Consider the following 18,697-nt stretch of genomic DNA (forward strand, 5'->3'; position numbering starts at 1 on the left):
CATGGAAAATAGTGGATTAAGACACTGAGGGAGATCTGCCCCTGCTACACAATACATGCACACATCATATTGAATGTAAAGCCCTAAAAAGCATAGGTCACTTCAGTCCAGTTTTGTCCTTTGGGCAGCAATGCACCTTGAACGATTTGAAGAGCTTAGTGGCTCGTTGAAGAACTGCCAAGAACTTGGCAGAAGTAGTTAGGGTGCCAAAGTGGACATGGAAGGCTTACTAATTAGTTGAAGAACTTCATTCTCATTTAAGTGCCCTTAAACACAAAAATAAAAAATGGAGGGCTTCCTGGATGTTAATAATTGCTCCACAGCAAACAACATTTACAAGATCTGGTCAATAAGGACCCCATGCAATCACTTACCCAGTATAGAGGCTTGCAAACAGAAAACACCTCAGCGAAATTCCAATTAAGCATGTTTTAACCAAACCCATATATTACAAATGAAGACCCAGTAAAGATAACACAATGCAATTAAGAAAGGAGTAATTTTGGAATAAACCATTAAGTAAGGTCTCTGACAAAGCTGAAAGTGAAGGCTACTTACACAGTTGAGAGCAATTGCACTAGGCTCTCCTATTCAAAGAAACATAACTGCAAGTCAGAAGAAATTCACTTTGGGTTTCTAATGGTAGGGAACATTGTGATGAAACACAAAGCCTTATGAAAACATGTACTATAATCTAGAAACAATAGAGGTTTCAATCACTCGCAGTGGAATGCTTACAATCAGGTAAGACTAAGACAGAAAATGCTCTGTATTCAGCAGCAGGATTTCATGGTGAATAATTCTATGGATTTAGAAAGCAAATCTGTAATGGATTCTGCAAATCCTGCTGCCAGCAAGATTCTTTCTGGAATGTGATCAAGCTGTGAGATGGCATTTTTTTTGCTCAAGGCTTTCTGCAGCTTTTTAAAACAAGAAAAAAAAGGGACTTTCTCATTTTATGGCAGGCATGAGGGAGGAACTACAAGTCCCAGAATTACTAATAGGTTATCCAGGTTGTTCAGAAGAACAGTTTTCACATCCTTATGTAAGGCTGCAGTTCCATTCTAGCTGCACTTGCAGACTACCTGTCTTGCATAAGACGGATGAGGATATTCATCCTCACTCATATCAAAATGACACATCCAGTCAACTGGATGTGGATCAAACAAATGCAATGTTATGCGGATTGGGATATGCATCCAATAATGCATCCTGCCCTCCTCTGTTACACACAGAAAATTGTGTTAAGATTAGAGAATGTGAATTAATCAAAGCAAGATTATCCTTCATACAACCTGAAAGATATGGCCTCCTTTTTCTTTAATATTTAGGGTTGTATGCAGACTTAGCTGCACTTAGTAGACCTACTGAAATCAATATCTCTCTTGAGAACCACTGATGAGTCTACTCTAAGTATGAATAATCTTGGATCCAACCTGAAATGTTTTAACTTTTCAATTGGAAATGCAAGGATTTATAGGATAAGCATAACGGAAAATAATTGAAGAACTTGAGGCATTCCCGTATGAGGACATAAATGTGGAACATATATAAAAGGTGATGATTCCATTTTATGATTATGCTCATGTACTTTTATTAGTCATTGTTACACCTACTGGAATGGAAAGGTGTACTTGTTAATGATTCTGCATTATTTGGGGGAAATATGAGCAGCTCTAACCTTCCATTTTGGAGGGCACTCATTCATATGGTCACCATAAGTTGGAGACAATTTGATGGTAGGTAACAACAACATGGAAACTGAAAGGTAGCACACTGATGGGCCAACATTTGTATAGGAGGCCAAGTGGTAGAGCCCATCTGACAGCCTCTTGCAATAACAACACAAACATCCATTTGAACACAACTCTATGACAGTACATGGTCTAAACTGTCTCCATCCCTTCTACCATGAAAATACATCATTGCTGAAATCACGCACATTGTCTACAAAAGCCTGATCAATTCAATTACTAAGCCAATTAGAAGTTTTCTTTATGTGCAGTTGATAATCCATTTGATCAGGGTGAAAGCCAGGGTTTATTTACATAATAATAACTGACTCCATTAACCAGGCATGCACCTCAATGTTTTTTCAAGTCCTCAGTTAAGATTAGTATAGATTACAATACAGTATTGTACATAGCAAATTGTGGATTACACATACTGAACTGGTTCAGCATTACAGGACACCCTAAAGTTGGTAAGTAGCCACATCATGTTGTCCCAGCTCAGACTATGTATTAGGTATTCCTCCCCACAACAGGTCACCACAAGAAACCATGGGCTGTTTTAGAGGTTTAACACACAGTACATTGCCATGTCATTCCAACCCAGGTAACAGATCCCACTGCTGGCCGTGGGAAGCAACAAGCTACTAAGCAAAAGCAGCAAAATAACAACAACAATAAAAAACTACACACACACCTCTTGTCACTTTTGGGAATTTTGCCCAAGCAGCATACTGGAGCACGGCCACTGAATGAACACCTCTTTTTGTCTAAATTGTGCCAAAAATGTGTTTATTTGTGTGTGTGTGGGGGGGGGTGTAAATTAGTATTAGTATTTTAGTTTGGGCTTATGCAACTAGGGAGCTGTGCAGTTCTGTGGATCTAAAAATGAGCAATGACTTGGAGAGTATTAGTTGTCAAAGTATAGCAGGTACTAGCTATACTAGAGGGTCTAAATTCACCCCCTTTCTCCTGACTCCTGTTAAATGGCAGCCTGTCAAGACAGAGCTGCAGGTGATCTTGCTCACAAAATTTTTTTCCTCCCTTTGCCATGAGATCTGAAATCAGCAAACTACATTTCAACATGCTTGTTTTCAAAGAATCCCCCATCGGTGGCAATCAAAAGCAAGTATTAGTGAAAGATGGGATATATACATAGCATCAGGAGTGTGTGGAAAAGCTAGGGGCACTGGAACCAGTGGGGGACATACTCTTCAGAAGAGGCAACCAAGTAATGATAATTCCTCCAAAGTGCTGCTGTTCATGATGTCCAAAAAAGGTGGGGAGAAATAGCTGCAGGGAGTGAGAAAGGGCTCACTATCCTGGCGAAGACAGGAGGAGAAGTTGCTTCAAGTTGCCAACTCCCTGGGATACTGGCTGAATGACCAAGGGAGGAGGAGGAGGAGGAGAGCCTACAGTGAGGCTGACTGACCACTGGGCATATCATAGGGTTGCTCTCACAACAACCAGCAGACAGTGGCTAATTGCCAAGGTGGATTAGCATATGTGGCCCCATCCACTGTGGATGATCTCACTTTCAAGCATCAGGATCATCTGAATGTTGAACGAGGAATCTTTAGGTTTTTGTCCAGTTGAACCACTGGATGGTATGCAGCAGCCTATGCATGGCTAGCCCTGCCCACCCAGGTGGCTATTGGATCTTCCAGGATAGGAAGGAATATGAAGCTTCTTATTCCACTTAAGCCTTGCTTAAACAGCAAGATCTTTTGCATTCATTGATCTATTATTCTGTCCTGACTACTGTTGTATCCGCTGGGACCTAGTTTCCACCTTCAGTTTCCATTTCAGACCATTGTCCGCAGCCCAGTCCTGACGCTGAGAATGAAGCAAATAAGCCAGTGGGATTGTCCCTGTTTGTTTCGTTTAAAAGATGGGAGGGACATATCGCTAGCAACTACACATTTTGGGATGGACACTAAGGCCAGCCAAAATTTGTGGCCTCCTGGTCTTTTTTTGTGTGCATTATTGCAGGCTTCCCAGTTTTGATGACCCTGGGCAGCCTCTAAAACCACCGTTGGCTATCAGTTGCTCCTGCTAACACAACCCGAAGCTCTTGTCCGATAATGCAACCAGAAACTAGCTCCATCTAAGAACAGGAAAGCTCAGGAAAGCTCACAGAAATGAGTTCCACTGACTTGTCCTGCTCTGAAAGCATTAGTCTGAGAAGCTTCCTGAAAGTATCTCAGACCTTTCACTTTCCTATCACTATGAAGCATTGCCTCTTTTTCTATTAACAGATATGCCCACTAGTACAATGTAATGGGTGTTAGAAGACTGCCAGCTCTTACAGGACACTCACTGAAGGTCTGTTAAACATAATTTTGAAAGTGCAATTATGTTTTAGTATTTAGTAACTAAAGTATTTAGTTACTTTCAATAAACACATTTTAGTTTTACTATTGGCAATTACTGGTGAAAAATATGAAAATTCCATTCCAAAGGTAATGTTTTTCTCTCCTAGCTTCAAAAGCAGAGCAAGCCTTAGTAGCAGGCTTCTTCCCAGGAGGATTTTACAGGATTGATCAACTTGAATATATGTGGAACTTGTGAAACCAAATGTAAGAAGTGGGAAGGAGTTATTTATATTCCCAAGAGTAGATGTAAAATGGTTTTGATAATATGGATAAATATACTTTTGTGTTCCACAGTCAGTTTCTCTGGGCCAGGAAGCTAGAGGGCTTTGTAAAACTTTTTAAAATACACATCCACCCCCAAATCTTGATATTATTTTGGACATTTTTTGAACACAGAAGCAATACCACACAACATAATAGAAAGTGAGGCATATTATCTTGTTAATGAGGAACCACATTTTGTCTCCAAATTAGCTGTACATGGAATAAAATTATCCATATATATATATCTCCCTCATCCATCTCACAAGGGTATTGTAAAACTTATCTAAATAAATTCTGTAAAGCACTTTGAGATACTTGGGTGAGACCAACTCTGGATGGAAGGCATTATTGCTATATTAAATCATGACACATCTGCATTCTTATATGGCAGCTTATGAAGAATGACAGGCAGATGCATATTTATTTCTACTCTGTTCTAAGTTAAGCACGTTGATGATGTTGTTTTTGTTATCCTTTCCTAATCTCTCAGGGTTGGTGGGGAGGAGGGGATATGCTAGGATGTGAGGTAGTGGGCTGACTTGAGGGAAAGCACAAACTTGTTCGTAGTTAATAAAGATACAGACCACAGGCATCTATGTGAACACTGCCTGGCTGTTTCAGTTCACACTGATTAAGTTTAAAATATACTCCACATTTAGTAAGCACAAAATAGCAACATTCACACTCTGTCAAGGGCAAACATGTGAAGGCCTCACCGTTTAGTCACTTTTAGCATACGACTGGAGAGATCATCTGAACAGACCAATCCAGGAGTAGTGGGAAAGGCAAAGAGACCTACATTAGACACAGGAAGTAAGATACCTTTAAACCTTTCTGGTCTGGGACAGGCAGAAACATAGAGCATAGTTTACTAACAAACAAACATTTGGCACAGGAAGAGCAATGCTGATCTGCTCAGGGGGACAGAGAGGCAGCACTCATTTACAGAGCTGGGCAAGCTCCAGTTTGTCTTATTAAAGCACCATTTTACAGAGCAAATTTGGTTTTGCCACTGAACACTCAACAGGGAGCTGCAACTAGTCAGTGCCACAGAGAGAGGAGCTGCCTATGTGTGCTTGCAAACATGTATCCCTACATGCTGGTACCAGCTTAAGCATGAAGTGGCAAGGCATGATAGCGTTAGCCATGCCCAATTGTCCCTTGCCCCCAGCTTCTTGTAATCCAGGATATTGTATCCAAACACTGAGAGTTCAGTTTCAGTTATTACAAATGGCCATTGGTAGACTTATTCTCCATGAACATCTTTGATCTTTTGTTTACAGTCACTGTAGTAGCCACTGCAACATCATTTGATAATGAAACCCTTCAGTTGAGTGTGTGCTTACTGATTAACAGTGGACTCAATGCAGAACAAAGGAAATGTACTAAGGAAAGAGGTTGTTGTTCAATTTCTAGGGGTGTTCACAGTTTTCCTTCCAACAGAAGAAACATCCTTGCATGGACAGTAATCTTGATCTTACTCAATAATCATAATTACATAGGCAGCTGATTGCACATGCATAAATGAATTTTGGGGATTTTTATCTAGAGAAACATGTGCTTGCCATGTTATACTAACATGAAGTGACGCTTGCTAAGGGCTCAAATTTTGTTTGACCTTTCATTCTGGCTTGCATGAATAAATGAACGGGATTGTTAACAGAATGGATTTTAGATTTTAGTAAGAGTACAGAAAAGAATTAAAATTTTAACAGTGTAAAAGGTCACTTGAATTGCCAGCATCCTATACCAAAAATCAGAATGATAACCCCAAAAGTATATAACTACAATATTAAATTCTAAGAACTAAGAACTTTATTAACATTTGAATGCTTTATTTAGGTGAAACACTGAATAAAACCTTTGTGATTTATACACATTCAAGGTCTGGCTTTGAGAAACTACTAGAATCTATCATAACTAACTTTCTCTGAAATATACTCAGCTAATCGGGTGTTGGTTTAAAAAATCTAGCACCATTAGAAGTGCGACAGAATGCACTGTACAGGAAATGACACAATCTTTTCAGAGACTTTAGCACCCCAGAAAGAAGGTTATTAGGTTGCCATCCTATGTGCACTTCTTGGGAGCAAGTCCCTTTGGACACATGGGGCCTTGATTCTGGGTAAGCATGAACAGGACTGTGTTGCTTACGGAAATTATTTCTATTCCTTGCTTTTGATTGCAGGGTTCAGAGAGGCTTGAAGAGTCACTTTCACTGAGGCCAGTTTGCCAAATCCAAAACTCAGAGTATATCTCATCAGTGAGCTCTCCTCACATGAGCAGCATTCAAAGTCAAGAATGCTGTGGGCTGCGGAATCATCAGTACGCTGATGATACCCAGCTCTACCTCTCGTTTTCCACCAATCCAGGTGAGGCAGTGGCTGTGCTGAACCAGTGCCTGGCCGAGGTAATGGGCTGGATGAGGGCCAATAAACTGAAGCTCAATCCAGACAAGACGGAGGTCCTGTTGGTTGGCGGATCGGGCTTCGGGGAGGGTGAATTGAACCTAGTCCTGGATGGGGTTGCACTCCCTCTTAGGGACAAGGTTCGCAGCTTGGGAGTGCTCCTCGACCCGGAGCTTTCGCTGGAAGCTCAGGTGACAGCAGTGGCGAGGAGTGCTTTCTTTCAGCTTCGGCTGATCCATCAGCTGCGCCCCCACCTGGAATATGACTGCCTGGCGACAGTCACACACGTTGGTGACTTCCCGCCTTGACTTCTGTAACGCGCTCTATGTGGGGCTACCCTTGAAGACGGTCCGGATATTTCAAATGGTTCAAAATAGAGCTGCCAGGCTGCTGACAGGGACTGGGCGTTATGTTCACATGACTCCAGTCCTCCGTCAGCTTCACTGGCTTCCCATTGAAGTCCGGGCCCAATTCAAGGTGTTGGTGATGACCTATAAAGCCCTAAACGGCTTGGGCCCTGGTTACCTGAAGGAGCGCTTACGTCCATATATGCCCGCCCGCCCGCCCCTTGAGATCTGCGGGAGAGGCCCTTCTCCGGGAACCCTCCGTGAAGGAAATTAGGAGGGTGAGTACTCGGAGGAGGGCTTTCTCTGCGGTGGCGCCCAATCTATGAAATGCGCTCCCCAGAGAGGTCTGCCTGGTGCCGTTGTTATTTGTTTTTCGGCACCAGGAGAAGACCTTTTTATTCAAATGTCATTTTAATTGTTAATAGTATTTATTCTTTTTATTCTTTGGCCAGGGCGACTTAACTTATACTGTTAATTTATATTATTTCATGGAAGTTTATTTATGGATGTGAGCCGCCCCGAGGCTTCGGTGAATGGGGCGGCATAGAAGTCTCCTAAATAAATAAATAAATAAATAAATAAATAAATAAATAAATAAAGACAGCATGCACTATACCAAGGCCATAAGACAATACAAATGTCCAATAAGATACACTTCTCCATTTTAAACTACAGCAAGGAATCAGTACACTATGCAGCAAGGGAACATTGCTCTAATTAGGTGAAGCCAGAGAAATTGTCAATGGCCACCCACTGAGTTGACTTTATCTAGGAAGATACACAGGTTCAGGAAGCAAAAGGCTGAAATCTAACCATTGCCTACAGCAGCCTTCTCTAGCTTAGTGCCTCCCAGATGTGCTAAGCTACAGTTCTCAGCCTCTCCCAGCCATCATGCTGGGAGTTGCAATCCAACACATCTGGAGTGCACGAGGCTGGAGAAGGCTAGCCTAAAGTGATCTCTTTATTTTAGGTTTCTGCTACCTAACAGAAAAATGAGTGGCTTTTTCTTTCCTCAGTTTGCAAGACTGAGATGGGGCCTGCCTAAAGTAAGGTCCATGTGTGCGACAGACTGATACAATGTGGAATACAGTAGTTTCAGGGCAATAATCTACCAGAAAGAAAAGACGTCCCTTCATTCAAACCAGCATCTTGGCCACTGCCCTCAAAGCTGTTTTTTTCCTCCCAAATCTCAGTTGCCTGCATGCAAAATGCAATACTCCTTGAGGAATATGGTGGCACAGTTGGAAGGCAATGTTAAATAGCATGTGCTACTGTTGTTGCTTTACTAAAACAAGCAAGTGCCAACTTTGAGCCAGTTAACACCAGAGATGGCAATGCTGTCAGTTTGGCTCTTATGTCGGCAAGTGGAACCACACTGAGAGGATTTTCATAATTTACTGTTGTGCGGCAGGCAAGGGGGTGGTGGTAGAAATCTGGGTGTATCTGTCAAAGCCCCTCCTCCTCACAGCCTCTTAAAAGTTTTGTATGGCACAGAGCAATCTGCAGTGACTGCCTTGTGCCTGATTCACATGTGATTTCCATATGGAGTAATATTAATTAACCTCTTGCACGCACTGACCTGGATTATGCAGCTGCCATTCTGCACCATCTATCATTCCTAATGCAGCAACCAGCTCAGATTAGTAGAAGTACCTAATAAGCTTGCAATGCATAAGGTCTCACATAGGTGCTGCAAATGCTTGCAAAGGGGGATAACAAGCCTGGAGTAAGTCCGTTCAGCAACTGTACAGTGCTAATTAATATTTGGGATTTTGAAACATAAATCAGACATGCTTTGAAGCATAAGACAGTCATTTAATAGGCACTGCCACAGGCATTGCTTGGTCTTTGTACAGCTCCTACGCTAGCAGCTGCATTCAGGAGAACTGAAGGGCATTGTTACCATTCCTGGAAGCCCTCCCCACTTCACTCAGATTTTCGGCCCTTGTCATTTAGTTACATTAGAATATTGTAGGCACAATCATGTAAGAATATTATAAAATGTAAGTGCTGTCACCTAAAAGGAATGCAACTCCCTGAACTGGGAAAGACCTCTCCCCTAAACCTTGGAGACCCATTGCCAGCCACCGTAGGCAGCACTGGGCTGATAGGTCAGCGGATGTCAGGCAAACTCTTTGGGTTTAAGGGTATACTGGTAAGTTCAGGCTACCCAAGTTGTGCTTGTACAACCAAATGTTATGTACCCTTCATAGAGACTGCATTATGTGAGACGCTTCCCACACAGTTCAGCCAATTTAGACACTTGGGTGTTAGGACTGTATGGCAGAAATTGGTTGAGCTGTATGTGAAGACTCTTCAAGTGCCTCCCACACAGTCAGATGGCTGTGTAACAAATAGCCAGCCTCATGGGCCACACACCACCCACACACAAGGCTCTTCCACAGAATGGAAGGACTTCTCACTGGCCAAGGCAAATCTCAGTTAACTGCAGGAAAGACTATTCAAGGGATGCTGAAGCAACCTGAGGTGCTTTATGACAGATAAGAACTCCAGGGATGGATTTGTTCAAGCAAGTCCTTCTCTTAATTCCATTTTTGCCAAGAATAGGCTAAGCTTCAGAGTTGTTGTTGTTAGTCACAAAGTCGTGTCCGACCCATCGCAACCCCATGGACAACATTCCTCCAGGCCTTCCCGTCCTCCACCATCCCCTGGAGTCCACTCAAGCTCATACCAACTGTTTCAGTGACTCCATCTAGCCACCTCATTATCTGCTGTCCCCTTCTTCTTTTGCCATCTATTGTTCCCAGCATTAGGCTCTTCTCCAGGGAGTCCTTCCTTCTCATTAGGTGGCCAAAATATTTGAGTTTCATCTTCAGGATCTGGCCTTCTAAGGAGCAGTCAGGGTTGATCTCCTCTATGACTGACCGGTTTGATTGCCTTGCAGTCCAAGGGACTCTCAGGAGTCTCCTCCAGCACCACAATTCAAAGGCCTCAATTCTTCGGCGCTCAGCCTTCATTATGGTCCAACTTTCACAGCCATACATTGCAACTGGGAAAACCATAGCCTTGAATATATGCACTTTTGTTAGCAGGGTGATGTCTCTGCTTTTTAGTATGCTGTCTAGATTTGCCATAGCTTTCCTCTCCAGGAGCAAGCATCTTTTAATTTCTGGGCTGCAGTTCCCGTCTGCGGTAATCTTGGAGCCCAGGAAAATAAAATCTGTCACTACCTCCATTTCTTCCTCATCTATTTGCCAGGAAGTGAGAGGACTGGATAAGCTTCAGAGTAGAGATGTTCAATAATAGGAGTACCCTGGTTGAATCAGTGTAAGCTTGCCTGTGGTCATACTGGGGCCAGTCCCAAATCTGCAAGACCTTAAACTGCAGATGGTAGCCAACTCCCCACAGCCTCAGAGAACCTTGAGCTGCACAGATTTGGTTTGCAGTTAAGATGGTGACAGCTCACAAGCACCCATAATCTCCAGCTGCAAACCATGATGAAGGCAGAAACTTTCCATGGTTAATTTTTCCATGGGAAATTCTCCATTCCTTTCAGGTAAGTAAAAATGAATGCATACCCATTGCAAACATAACATTAGACAAGTTTGGCAGTTTCAAAGTTGATTATCATTTTTTGTGATTATCCTTGGCAAATATGTGAGTGAATGTACATGTCACTGAAATACCTAGATGTCTCAGAGCAAAATTACCAAATTAAATAGTGACAAGAAAACTGAAAAAGCCCTGGAACCTTAGTGGAAGGCAGCTGAAGGCTGCTGAAACAAGTGTGCATGTCAGTATAACATGCACTCTTCTTTGGTTTGCTAACATTACTTTGCATCAACAGTTGTCAGTGTTTTTTTTCTTACTTTTAAACAGTGCAGGGGAAATACATGCTATTGCCTTTATATTGTTTACAAGTATGTACAAATGACTGGCGTAACATACAAATTAAAGCCATGATCTTGTACATGTCTAGACAGGAAACGAGGCCTACTATTCCTAGCATGCCCCAGCATTGCAGCTCCCCAAGAGCAGGGGCATTCTGATTCTCCTTGCAAGTACCTTCTGGACTGGTATTGGGTCTTATACAGTAGGTGCTTGCAGGGATTAGAACCACTGCAATCAGGGAAACCAGCTGGAAACTACAGGAAGTGCTATAAAAGGCTACTTAGGCTTGCTTAGTTTTTGCCATATCAACATGAACCTTTGTGGTAGCAGTTTTATGTTACTGGGCCTGTCGTCCGTGTCCTTTTGACCTTGCCTTCACCTCTGCTTCTGCCCTACCTTGTCCACATCTGACCTTTGCTAGCTCTTGACTGTGACTTTGCCCCTGGACCTGCCACACCTCGCTGGGATCTGACCCTTGGCGGTCCTTCCCTCTATCTTTACTCTGGCTCTGCCTTGTTAGTATCTGACTATTGTATCTCCATCATCTCTGGTCCTGGTGCTCAATTTGTACATACCTGCTGCTTATGTCTTGGAGCTGGCACAGTATGCCCTATTGGAAAAACAAACCAAAATTTGCTTGCTAATCGTCTCTTTAGAGCAAGCTCTCTTGATTGTGGTAGATGTTCATCCCCAAACATTCTTGGATAATACAGGTTATTTAGATGGATTTTTCAGGGAAAAAATCCTGCAAAACCCCATCTTTTGGCACAGAAATGTTCTGAGTTACCCTGGTTGATAATCTATGCTAAAAGATGAATTTGAGAATAAATATGCTGCTGCAGAGGATGCCAGTCCATTTTCAATTATAACCTGAAGTATTAGTTTTAACCTTTAAAGTTTTGTATCTCTGGGGACCAGAGCAGACTAACAAATGCCTACTGCATCTAAACCTGATTGATGAATATTGAAGATCTTCTCCATGTGCTCTGCCTTCTTTGCTGAGGTCGAGGATAAGCAGGGAAAGAGCCTTATTAGTGGTGGCATCTGTTAATGGAATTCTTTCTCCATGAAGACATATTCAGTACTACCTCACAGTTCAGTATTCGCTTCAGAGTGTTTACTTACTAAAATCAGGTAAATACTATTTTCTATCTTCTTCCTGTATATTCTCCTAGATTAGTTCAGAAAAGTCAGCCTTACTGAATGCTGTTGCATTAAACTTGCTGGGCAGATCAATTTTGCTGTCATGGGAAAGGACACATTTTCTTCAGTGATTTAAGTAGGTCAATGCAAATGTATTATAGTGAGGATTAAACTGGTTTTCCCTGTATCCTCTTCCCAGCAGTAGCAACTTCAAATCTTCCTGATTTAATTATGCTTCCCAATTCAAAATCATTGAAATTATGATGTTATTAACAGCTGAAACTCTGGTGGTCCTGATTTCTGTCTGTTGAAATTTTAGTCTTGTGGTCCCAAGCATCTATGGAGCCCATGTGGTAGCATACCAGATTATACAGCTAGAAATGCTATACACAAAATGTTATTTGTCTAACAAAATGTCAAAACTTCTCTTCCATCTGTATGGAATCCTAGGGCAGCACACATACAATTTTAAAAAGGTAACATGTTACAACAATAAAAAGTCAAATCAATATAGAAGAACTGAGGAGTATAACTATTAAACCAACACACCGAGCAATCAATTTTTAAATGCTTAGCCAAGTAAAATGTTTCTCCTCAGCACCAAAATGAAACAGAGTTGTTGCCAGTCATACCTCCTAGGAAGACACTCAAAGCTGAAATAGCACCATAGAGAAAGCCCTTGTTTTTCTAAAAAGCATAATGGGCCTCCCTGTGATGAAACTCAAAGGTGTAACAAATATCTAATTATAAGCTACTATAACAAGTTAAGCACATAAAAGGTGTGACTTGAAAATTTACAATAAAGTTTAGAGAAATTATCAGGCATAGATGTTTGAACAACGACCCATGAGCAGGAAAACTACAGTTTCCAGTGCTTTTGGCACTCTCTGTAGCAGAACCATGCATTAAAGAGACCCCCACCTTTTTCCTTCCTGCAGCTAGAGCACCAGCAATACAGGTGGGAGAGGAGCACTAAGGTGGCAGCAGTTTAGCTTTGCTTTGACTCAGATTCAGATCTGAGCCAGAGAAGAATTCAAAGGACTGTAACGTTCACCACATACTTGGTGGAATATGAGTCACTCAAGTTCGTATTTTGATGGAAGGCCTATTAATTTGGGTCAGCAATGCTCAACAGGGCAATGAAAAGCCATCTGCAGTATTCTTTCAAGAAGAATAACAGTCACTATTGCTTCCTGGCTGCCTGTTATGCTAGTTAGGCCCAAACGGATGTCATGCTAAGCATATTTTTCTTTTCATTTCTGTGTTTTAGAACATTTCCACACCACCTGCTGTGTACAACACATCAATTTGTGTACAACAATAAAACTGCAATATAAATATATTACAGCTAAAGCACAGAACTATGCAATCAGGAGGTCATAAACTAAAATCTTAACAACTGAAGCCATAAATCAGAACTCACTGCGGCAAATAAAAGGTTTTCAACACGAGAATGCATTTTATCCATGGCAATACATTCAGATGCATGTCTGATACACATGGATGGACTGTCTATGGATTATCTTCCCTGGCACCCAGATGAATTCTGTGCCCGCTGGAAAGTGCTGATGTAAACGCTCTTCATAGCTTAAACCATGGCATACAAAGCAACTACTCTTTCTATAAATCTGCCCAAATCATCCGATTGTCACATTAGAGGCTCTGCTTTGAGTGACCCTCTATGGTAAATATGGCAGGGAGATATTTGGAACTAAGTCCCCCAGTTCAGAATATTCCAGTGTAATCTCCAAAGCACCTACTTTATTTTCTTTTTGGTGTCAGGCAAAGAGATTTTTATTCTCTCAGCCTATAAATCATCTTTATATTTCTGCAATGTTGTCATTTTAAGTGTTAGTATCATACCTGTTGTGACGCTTTAGTTTCTGCTGCTTTTAATCAATTACTACTTTTAATTTATTTATTGTGTTGCTTTTGATTTAAAAGGATTTGGGATTTTAACTGCTGTTTTCCCTTATGTTAATATAAATGCAATTTGCAATTAAGGTAGCAAACAAATCTAAATATTAACTGTGAATTCCCAATCGTGTATATATGACGGCAAAGTAATTCACATGTTTACCCCACAGACTATCAAAATGTCCTGGGCATGGGCAGAATCCCATGGGATGCCTATTTTTCTGCCAATTTTTTTTCACCCCAATTCTCTGCAGCAATTGGCAGGTCCCACCAATTCCGTAGCATTGTTTACACAAGAGAGAGTTAGCATTTCCTAAGGACACCCCAAAATTAGTAGAAATGTTTTTTTCCCTGGAAGCAAGCAGCTCAGTGGAGCTTCTTTATGTGGCTTCCACCAACATGTCTTTCCCTAGCAATGCACATTTCTGCTTTCAGGTTGACCAGGAAGTGCTGAATTTCCATCGGGCATGCTGTGGAGGCTGCTTGCCCAATTCAGTTGGCAGGGGGTATATCTAAACAGTTCTTTACATGTAGTGTCCAGAGGTAAAATACTATATTGAGACCAATATCGGGTAAAGTCATTGCTTGAAGCATGTTATTAAACAGAAATCGGTGTTCTGCTATCTGCATAACTGGGTTTGAAGATCTTATCTGAAGAACTGGGTATGGTGAGTAATCCATGTGGGAGAGAGATTTTCTAAAATAGTCATCAGTTCTGAAATTGTCCTAGACTGTAGAAGCGAAGGCTGCATAAGATCCACAGCTGTCAATTCTGATTGGATGTCACTGAAATTCAGTTTTACACTTCTACAAGTAGATGGGAATTGGGTTCTAAACTTTAGAACACAGGGGGCAAGGATAACAAGCGCTACCTCTCGTTTTCCGCCAATCCAGGTGAGGCAGTGGCCGTACCGAACTGGTGCCTGGCCGAGGTAATGGGCTGGATGAGGGCCAATAAACTGAAGCCCAATCCAGACAAGACGGAGGTCCTGTTGGTTGGCGGTTCGGGCTTTGGAAAGGGTGAATTGAATCTTGTCCTGAACAGGGTTGCACTCCCTCCTAGGGACAAGGTCTGCAGCTTGGGAGTGCTCCTCGACCCAGAGCTTTCACTTGAAGCTCAGGTGACAGCGGTGGCGAGGAGCACTTTCTTTCAGCTTCGGCTGATCCATCAGCTGCGCCCCTACCTGGAGTACGACTGCCTGGCGACAGTCACACACGTTGGTGACTTCCTGCCTTGACTTCTGTAATGCGCTCTATGTGGGGCTACCCTTGAAGAAGGTCCGGATATTTCAAATGGTTCAAAACAGAGCTGCCAGGCTGCTGACAGGGACTGGACGTTATGTTCACATGACTCCAGTTCTCCGTCAGCTTCACTGGCTCCCCATTGAAGTCCGGGCCCAATTCAAGGTGTTGGTGATGACCTACAAAGCCCTAAACGGCTTGGGTCCTGGTTACCTGAAGGAGTGCTTGCATCCATATATGCCCAGCTGCCCCCTGAGATTGGCGGGAGAGGCCCTTCTCCGGGAGCCCTCCGTGAAAGAAATTAGGAGGGTGGTTACTCGGAGGAGGGCTTTCTCAGCGGTGGTGCCTAAGTTATGGAATGCGCTCCCCAGAGAGGTCTGCCTGGCGCTGTCGTTATTTGTTTATCGGCGCCAGGCGAAGACCTTTTTATTTAAGCAGCATTTTAAATGTTAATACTATTGAATTTTATCTGGCCAGGGCGGCTTATTTTATATTGTATATTGTATTATATTGTGTGTGTGTGTGTGTGTGTATTAAATTATTATTATTATTCTAATATATATATTTTAATTTTTATTTATGTGTTGTAAGCCGCCCCGAGGCTTCGGCGAATGGGGTGGCATAAAAATGTCTTAATAAATAAATAAAAATAATAAAATGTGTATCACCTGAGGAAACTATTCCTAAGAACTGAACACTATTCAGAGAAGGAATTCCTGCCAGCGTAAATACATGTCCAAATATCCCACAATTCCTTTCAAACTGCATTTATGAATGATGTGCAATACTATAGTAGGAGCACTTGCTGTCAGATGGAGTCAAAATGGTCAAAGAAGTCCCAGAGTCAGAGTCCCAACTATGACCTCAGAAACTTCCTCAGTCCTGGAACCTTGCTGTGACTACAGACTTGAAGCTACCTCTCGGCTCCCTCATAATCAGTTTGGAATGAATCATACCAGCTGCAGCTCTGGGCTTGGAGATGGGCTTTTGGAGGTGGGAAGGAGAACAGACACACCAGCACATAAACTATCCTGGCAGTCCTTCACAATCCTTCCTGCCCAATCCAGAGCTAAACACTTAGATAGCATACAGAACTCATAGCTGATTTAGCCGAGAGGAGTGTGCAGGTGATCTTTGGCAAGACATTTCTTCTGCCATGTGTAAGAGTCCAGAAGGTTACAAGCAGCCTTACTGGACTGAGTTCTAAATCCTTAAAATGTGGAACTCTTCCTGCATGCAGATATTATAATTATATGTATTTATATTCTGCCTATTCCCAATACTGGGACTCAAGGCAGCTTACAACATTTAAACTTACACAATTAAAACAGAAATAGAAGAACTATCAGTTAAAATGCTAAAAATATTTAAAACAAAAGTAGTTCATTGCAGCCTCACAGATCCAGACAATGCCCAAAGGCCTGCTAGAACAGAAAGGTTTTTGCCTGCCTCTGGAAACAGCATGGAGGGTGCCAATCTAGCTTCCCCCTGGGGCAAAATAGACCAAATCCCATGTTTTTTGTTTCCATGGTGAGTCTGACTGCAGAAAATTATCTGAATACTGGCTTATTACTGACTTTAATAATGGGATGATCAAGAACATGACAGAACTAGAAAAGATGGTGCCACTATGTTTCTTTTCCATTCACTTCACTTTTATAAGTAGTTTCATAAACTTTCCCTTTTCAAGGAAAATAAGGTGGTTTGTATTTTCCTGCTTTTTCCTTGCTGGGTACATGGTGCTACTGAACGTGCAGTTTAACATTCATCTACAGCAAAGAACAACAGAAAAGGGCAGGATTAATGACCTGTGAAATAGGTACAGTCAGTGCTGGTTAATCTATGTCTGGTTTAGTCCAAAGTTTTGAGATATAACACAGGCCAACTGTGTAACTGGTGAATGCTCTTAAGAGTGAGGGACACAAAATACATTTATAGTGTATATTTCCAGTTTATAGGAATGGAAAACAAATTGGGTAATAAATGTTCTTGGTTCATCCTATGTATTATTTTCCTAACAGATGCACTATTCCAACAGAAGTGGCTGTTAAAGTCCTGTTACATGTTGGGTTAATGGAAGAGTCATTCCTGGATTCCCAGCACTTTGCAGAAAAGCTTGCCTTACCAAACCTGTTTCAACCCAAAAGGTAGATCCAATGCCAGAGAAGCTTTTAGTGGTTTGTATTCCAGTGGGGAGAGGGGACATAAGGAGAGCAAGCCAGAATAACTGACATAGTTTAGCTTAACATTCTTTCTGCTAGTAGCTAAACTTTAGCAGAGAGATCAGAACCTTTTAGAATGAGACAACCGTTGTGCTGAAGGCAGGAATTCACCAAATGATTAGCATCTGTAAGCAAGATGAATGGCTTTCTGATGACCTCCAGAGGGCCAGACAGAAACCCCAAGTGAGCCAGATGTGGCCTAGAAGCATGGAGTTCAACCTTACGCTTCTATAATTTGCAGTTACAATCACAGCATATTAGCATATCCTTGTCAAGACTGACAAAAGCTCAGTAGCCTACATGAGCTATCATACACATATAAGTAGTAGAACCAAATTAAAAAAATAAATAAATCAGGCAGCCAGCCATGTGAAAGATAAGTGCCAGAAGCTATGAAGCTCTTAGCCTCAGGGTGCAATACTAGACATGCTTAGACAGCAAGAATTCTTAGTGGGTCCCAGGAACCCAGGATGACTGGGTCATTCCGGAAGTTTTAGGAGTTCTTTCTATATAAAGATGCCTTGGAAACAAAGATGATGAAACTGAAGCCATTGTACTTTGGGTACCTGTCAAGAAGGGAAGACTCACTGAAGACAATAATGTTAGGGAAAGCTGGAGGGAAAAGAAGAGGAAGACCAATTATGAGATGGATTATTTCCAGCAAAGAAAGCCACAGTCTTGAGTTCACAAGATCTGAGCTGGGCTGCCAAGGTCAGAACACTTTGGAGGACACTCATTCATAGGGTTGCCCTAAGTCAGAGATAACTTGATGGCACACAACAAAAAATATGCATAGGGATAGGACTTTAATGGAATTGTTCTTGGACTACAAATTCCAGGTGCAGGCGCCTGGCTCTGCACTGGGACCACAGGATGGGTGGACAATGTTAAAACCTCCTTAACAGCCCATGCTAGGATCTAGCATGGCTGGGGCCTCTGGGCTCACACTAGAATGAAAAAGAACAAAAAACACAGCTTATTGCTACCATGTAGTGGCTACAGTGCTGGACTGGGACTCAGGAGATCTGGGTTCTTGTCCCTACTCAGCCATGAAGTTCATTGCATGACTTTGCAACAGTCACTGACTGTCAGCCTAAGCAACCTCACAAAAAATGGTGGAGGATTGTGTAAGCTGCCTTGGGTTTCTTGCAAGAGGGGGGGAAAGTGGATATTAATATAATCAAAACACCATAATCT

The 18,697-nt window shown here is 42.1% G+C and overlaps 1 protein-coding gene across 24 annotated transcripts in view; it reads right to left on the reverse strand.

The window, feature by feature from the left end:
- Window positions 1–18,697, reverse strand: part of DTNA (dystrobrevin alpha) — a 243,459-nt gene that overhangs the window by 175,185 nt on the left and 49,577 nt on the right. For 9 of the 24 annotated variants that reach the window (XR_006414079.1, XM_044424042.1, XM_044424041.1 and 6 more), the window contains exon 1: window positions 5,086–5,317. The exons of 4 other annotated variants lie outside the window; for them this stretch is intronic. Coding sequence is in view for 19 of the 20 variants with exons in the window: in XM_044424042.1 (XP_044279977.1) it covers window positions 5,086–5,234 (149 nt within the window). In the remaining variant the exon portion in view is untranslated. Of the gene's footprint in view, window positions 1–5,085; window positions 5,319–18,697 lie in introns of those variants that run through there. 11 more of the 24 variants (XM_044424036.1, XM_044424038.1, XM_044424034.1 and 8 more) reach the window with 2 other exon arrangements.

Source organism: Varanus komodoensis, unplaced genomic scaffold (assembly GCF_004798865.1).
Source record: "Varanus komodoensis strain SLA01 unplaced genomic scaffold, ASM479886v1 scaffold14_1, whole genome shotgun sequence".
Taxonomy (NCBI): Eukaryota; Metazoa; Chordata; class Lepidosauria; order Squamata; family Varanidae; genus Varanus; species Varanus komodoensis.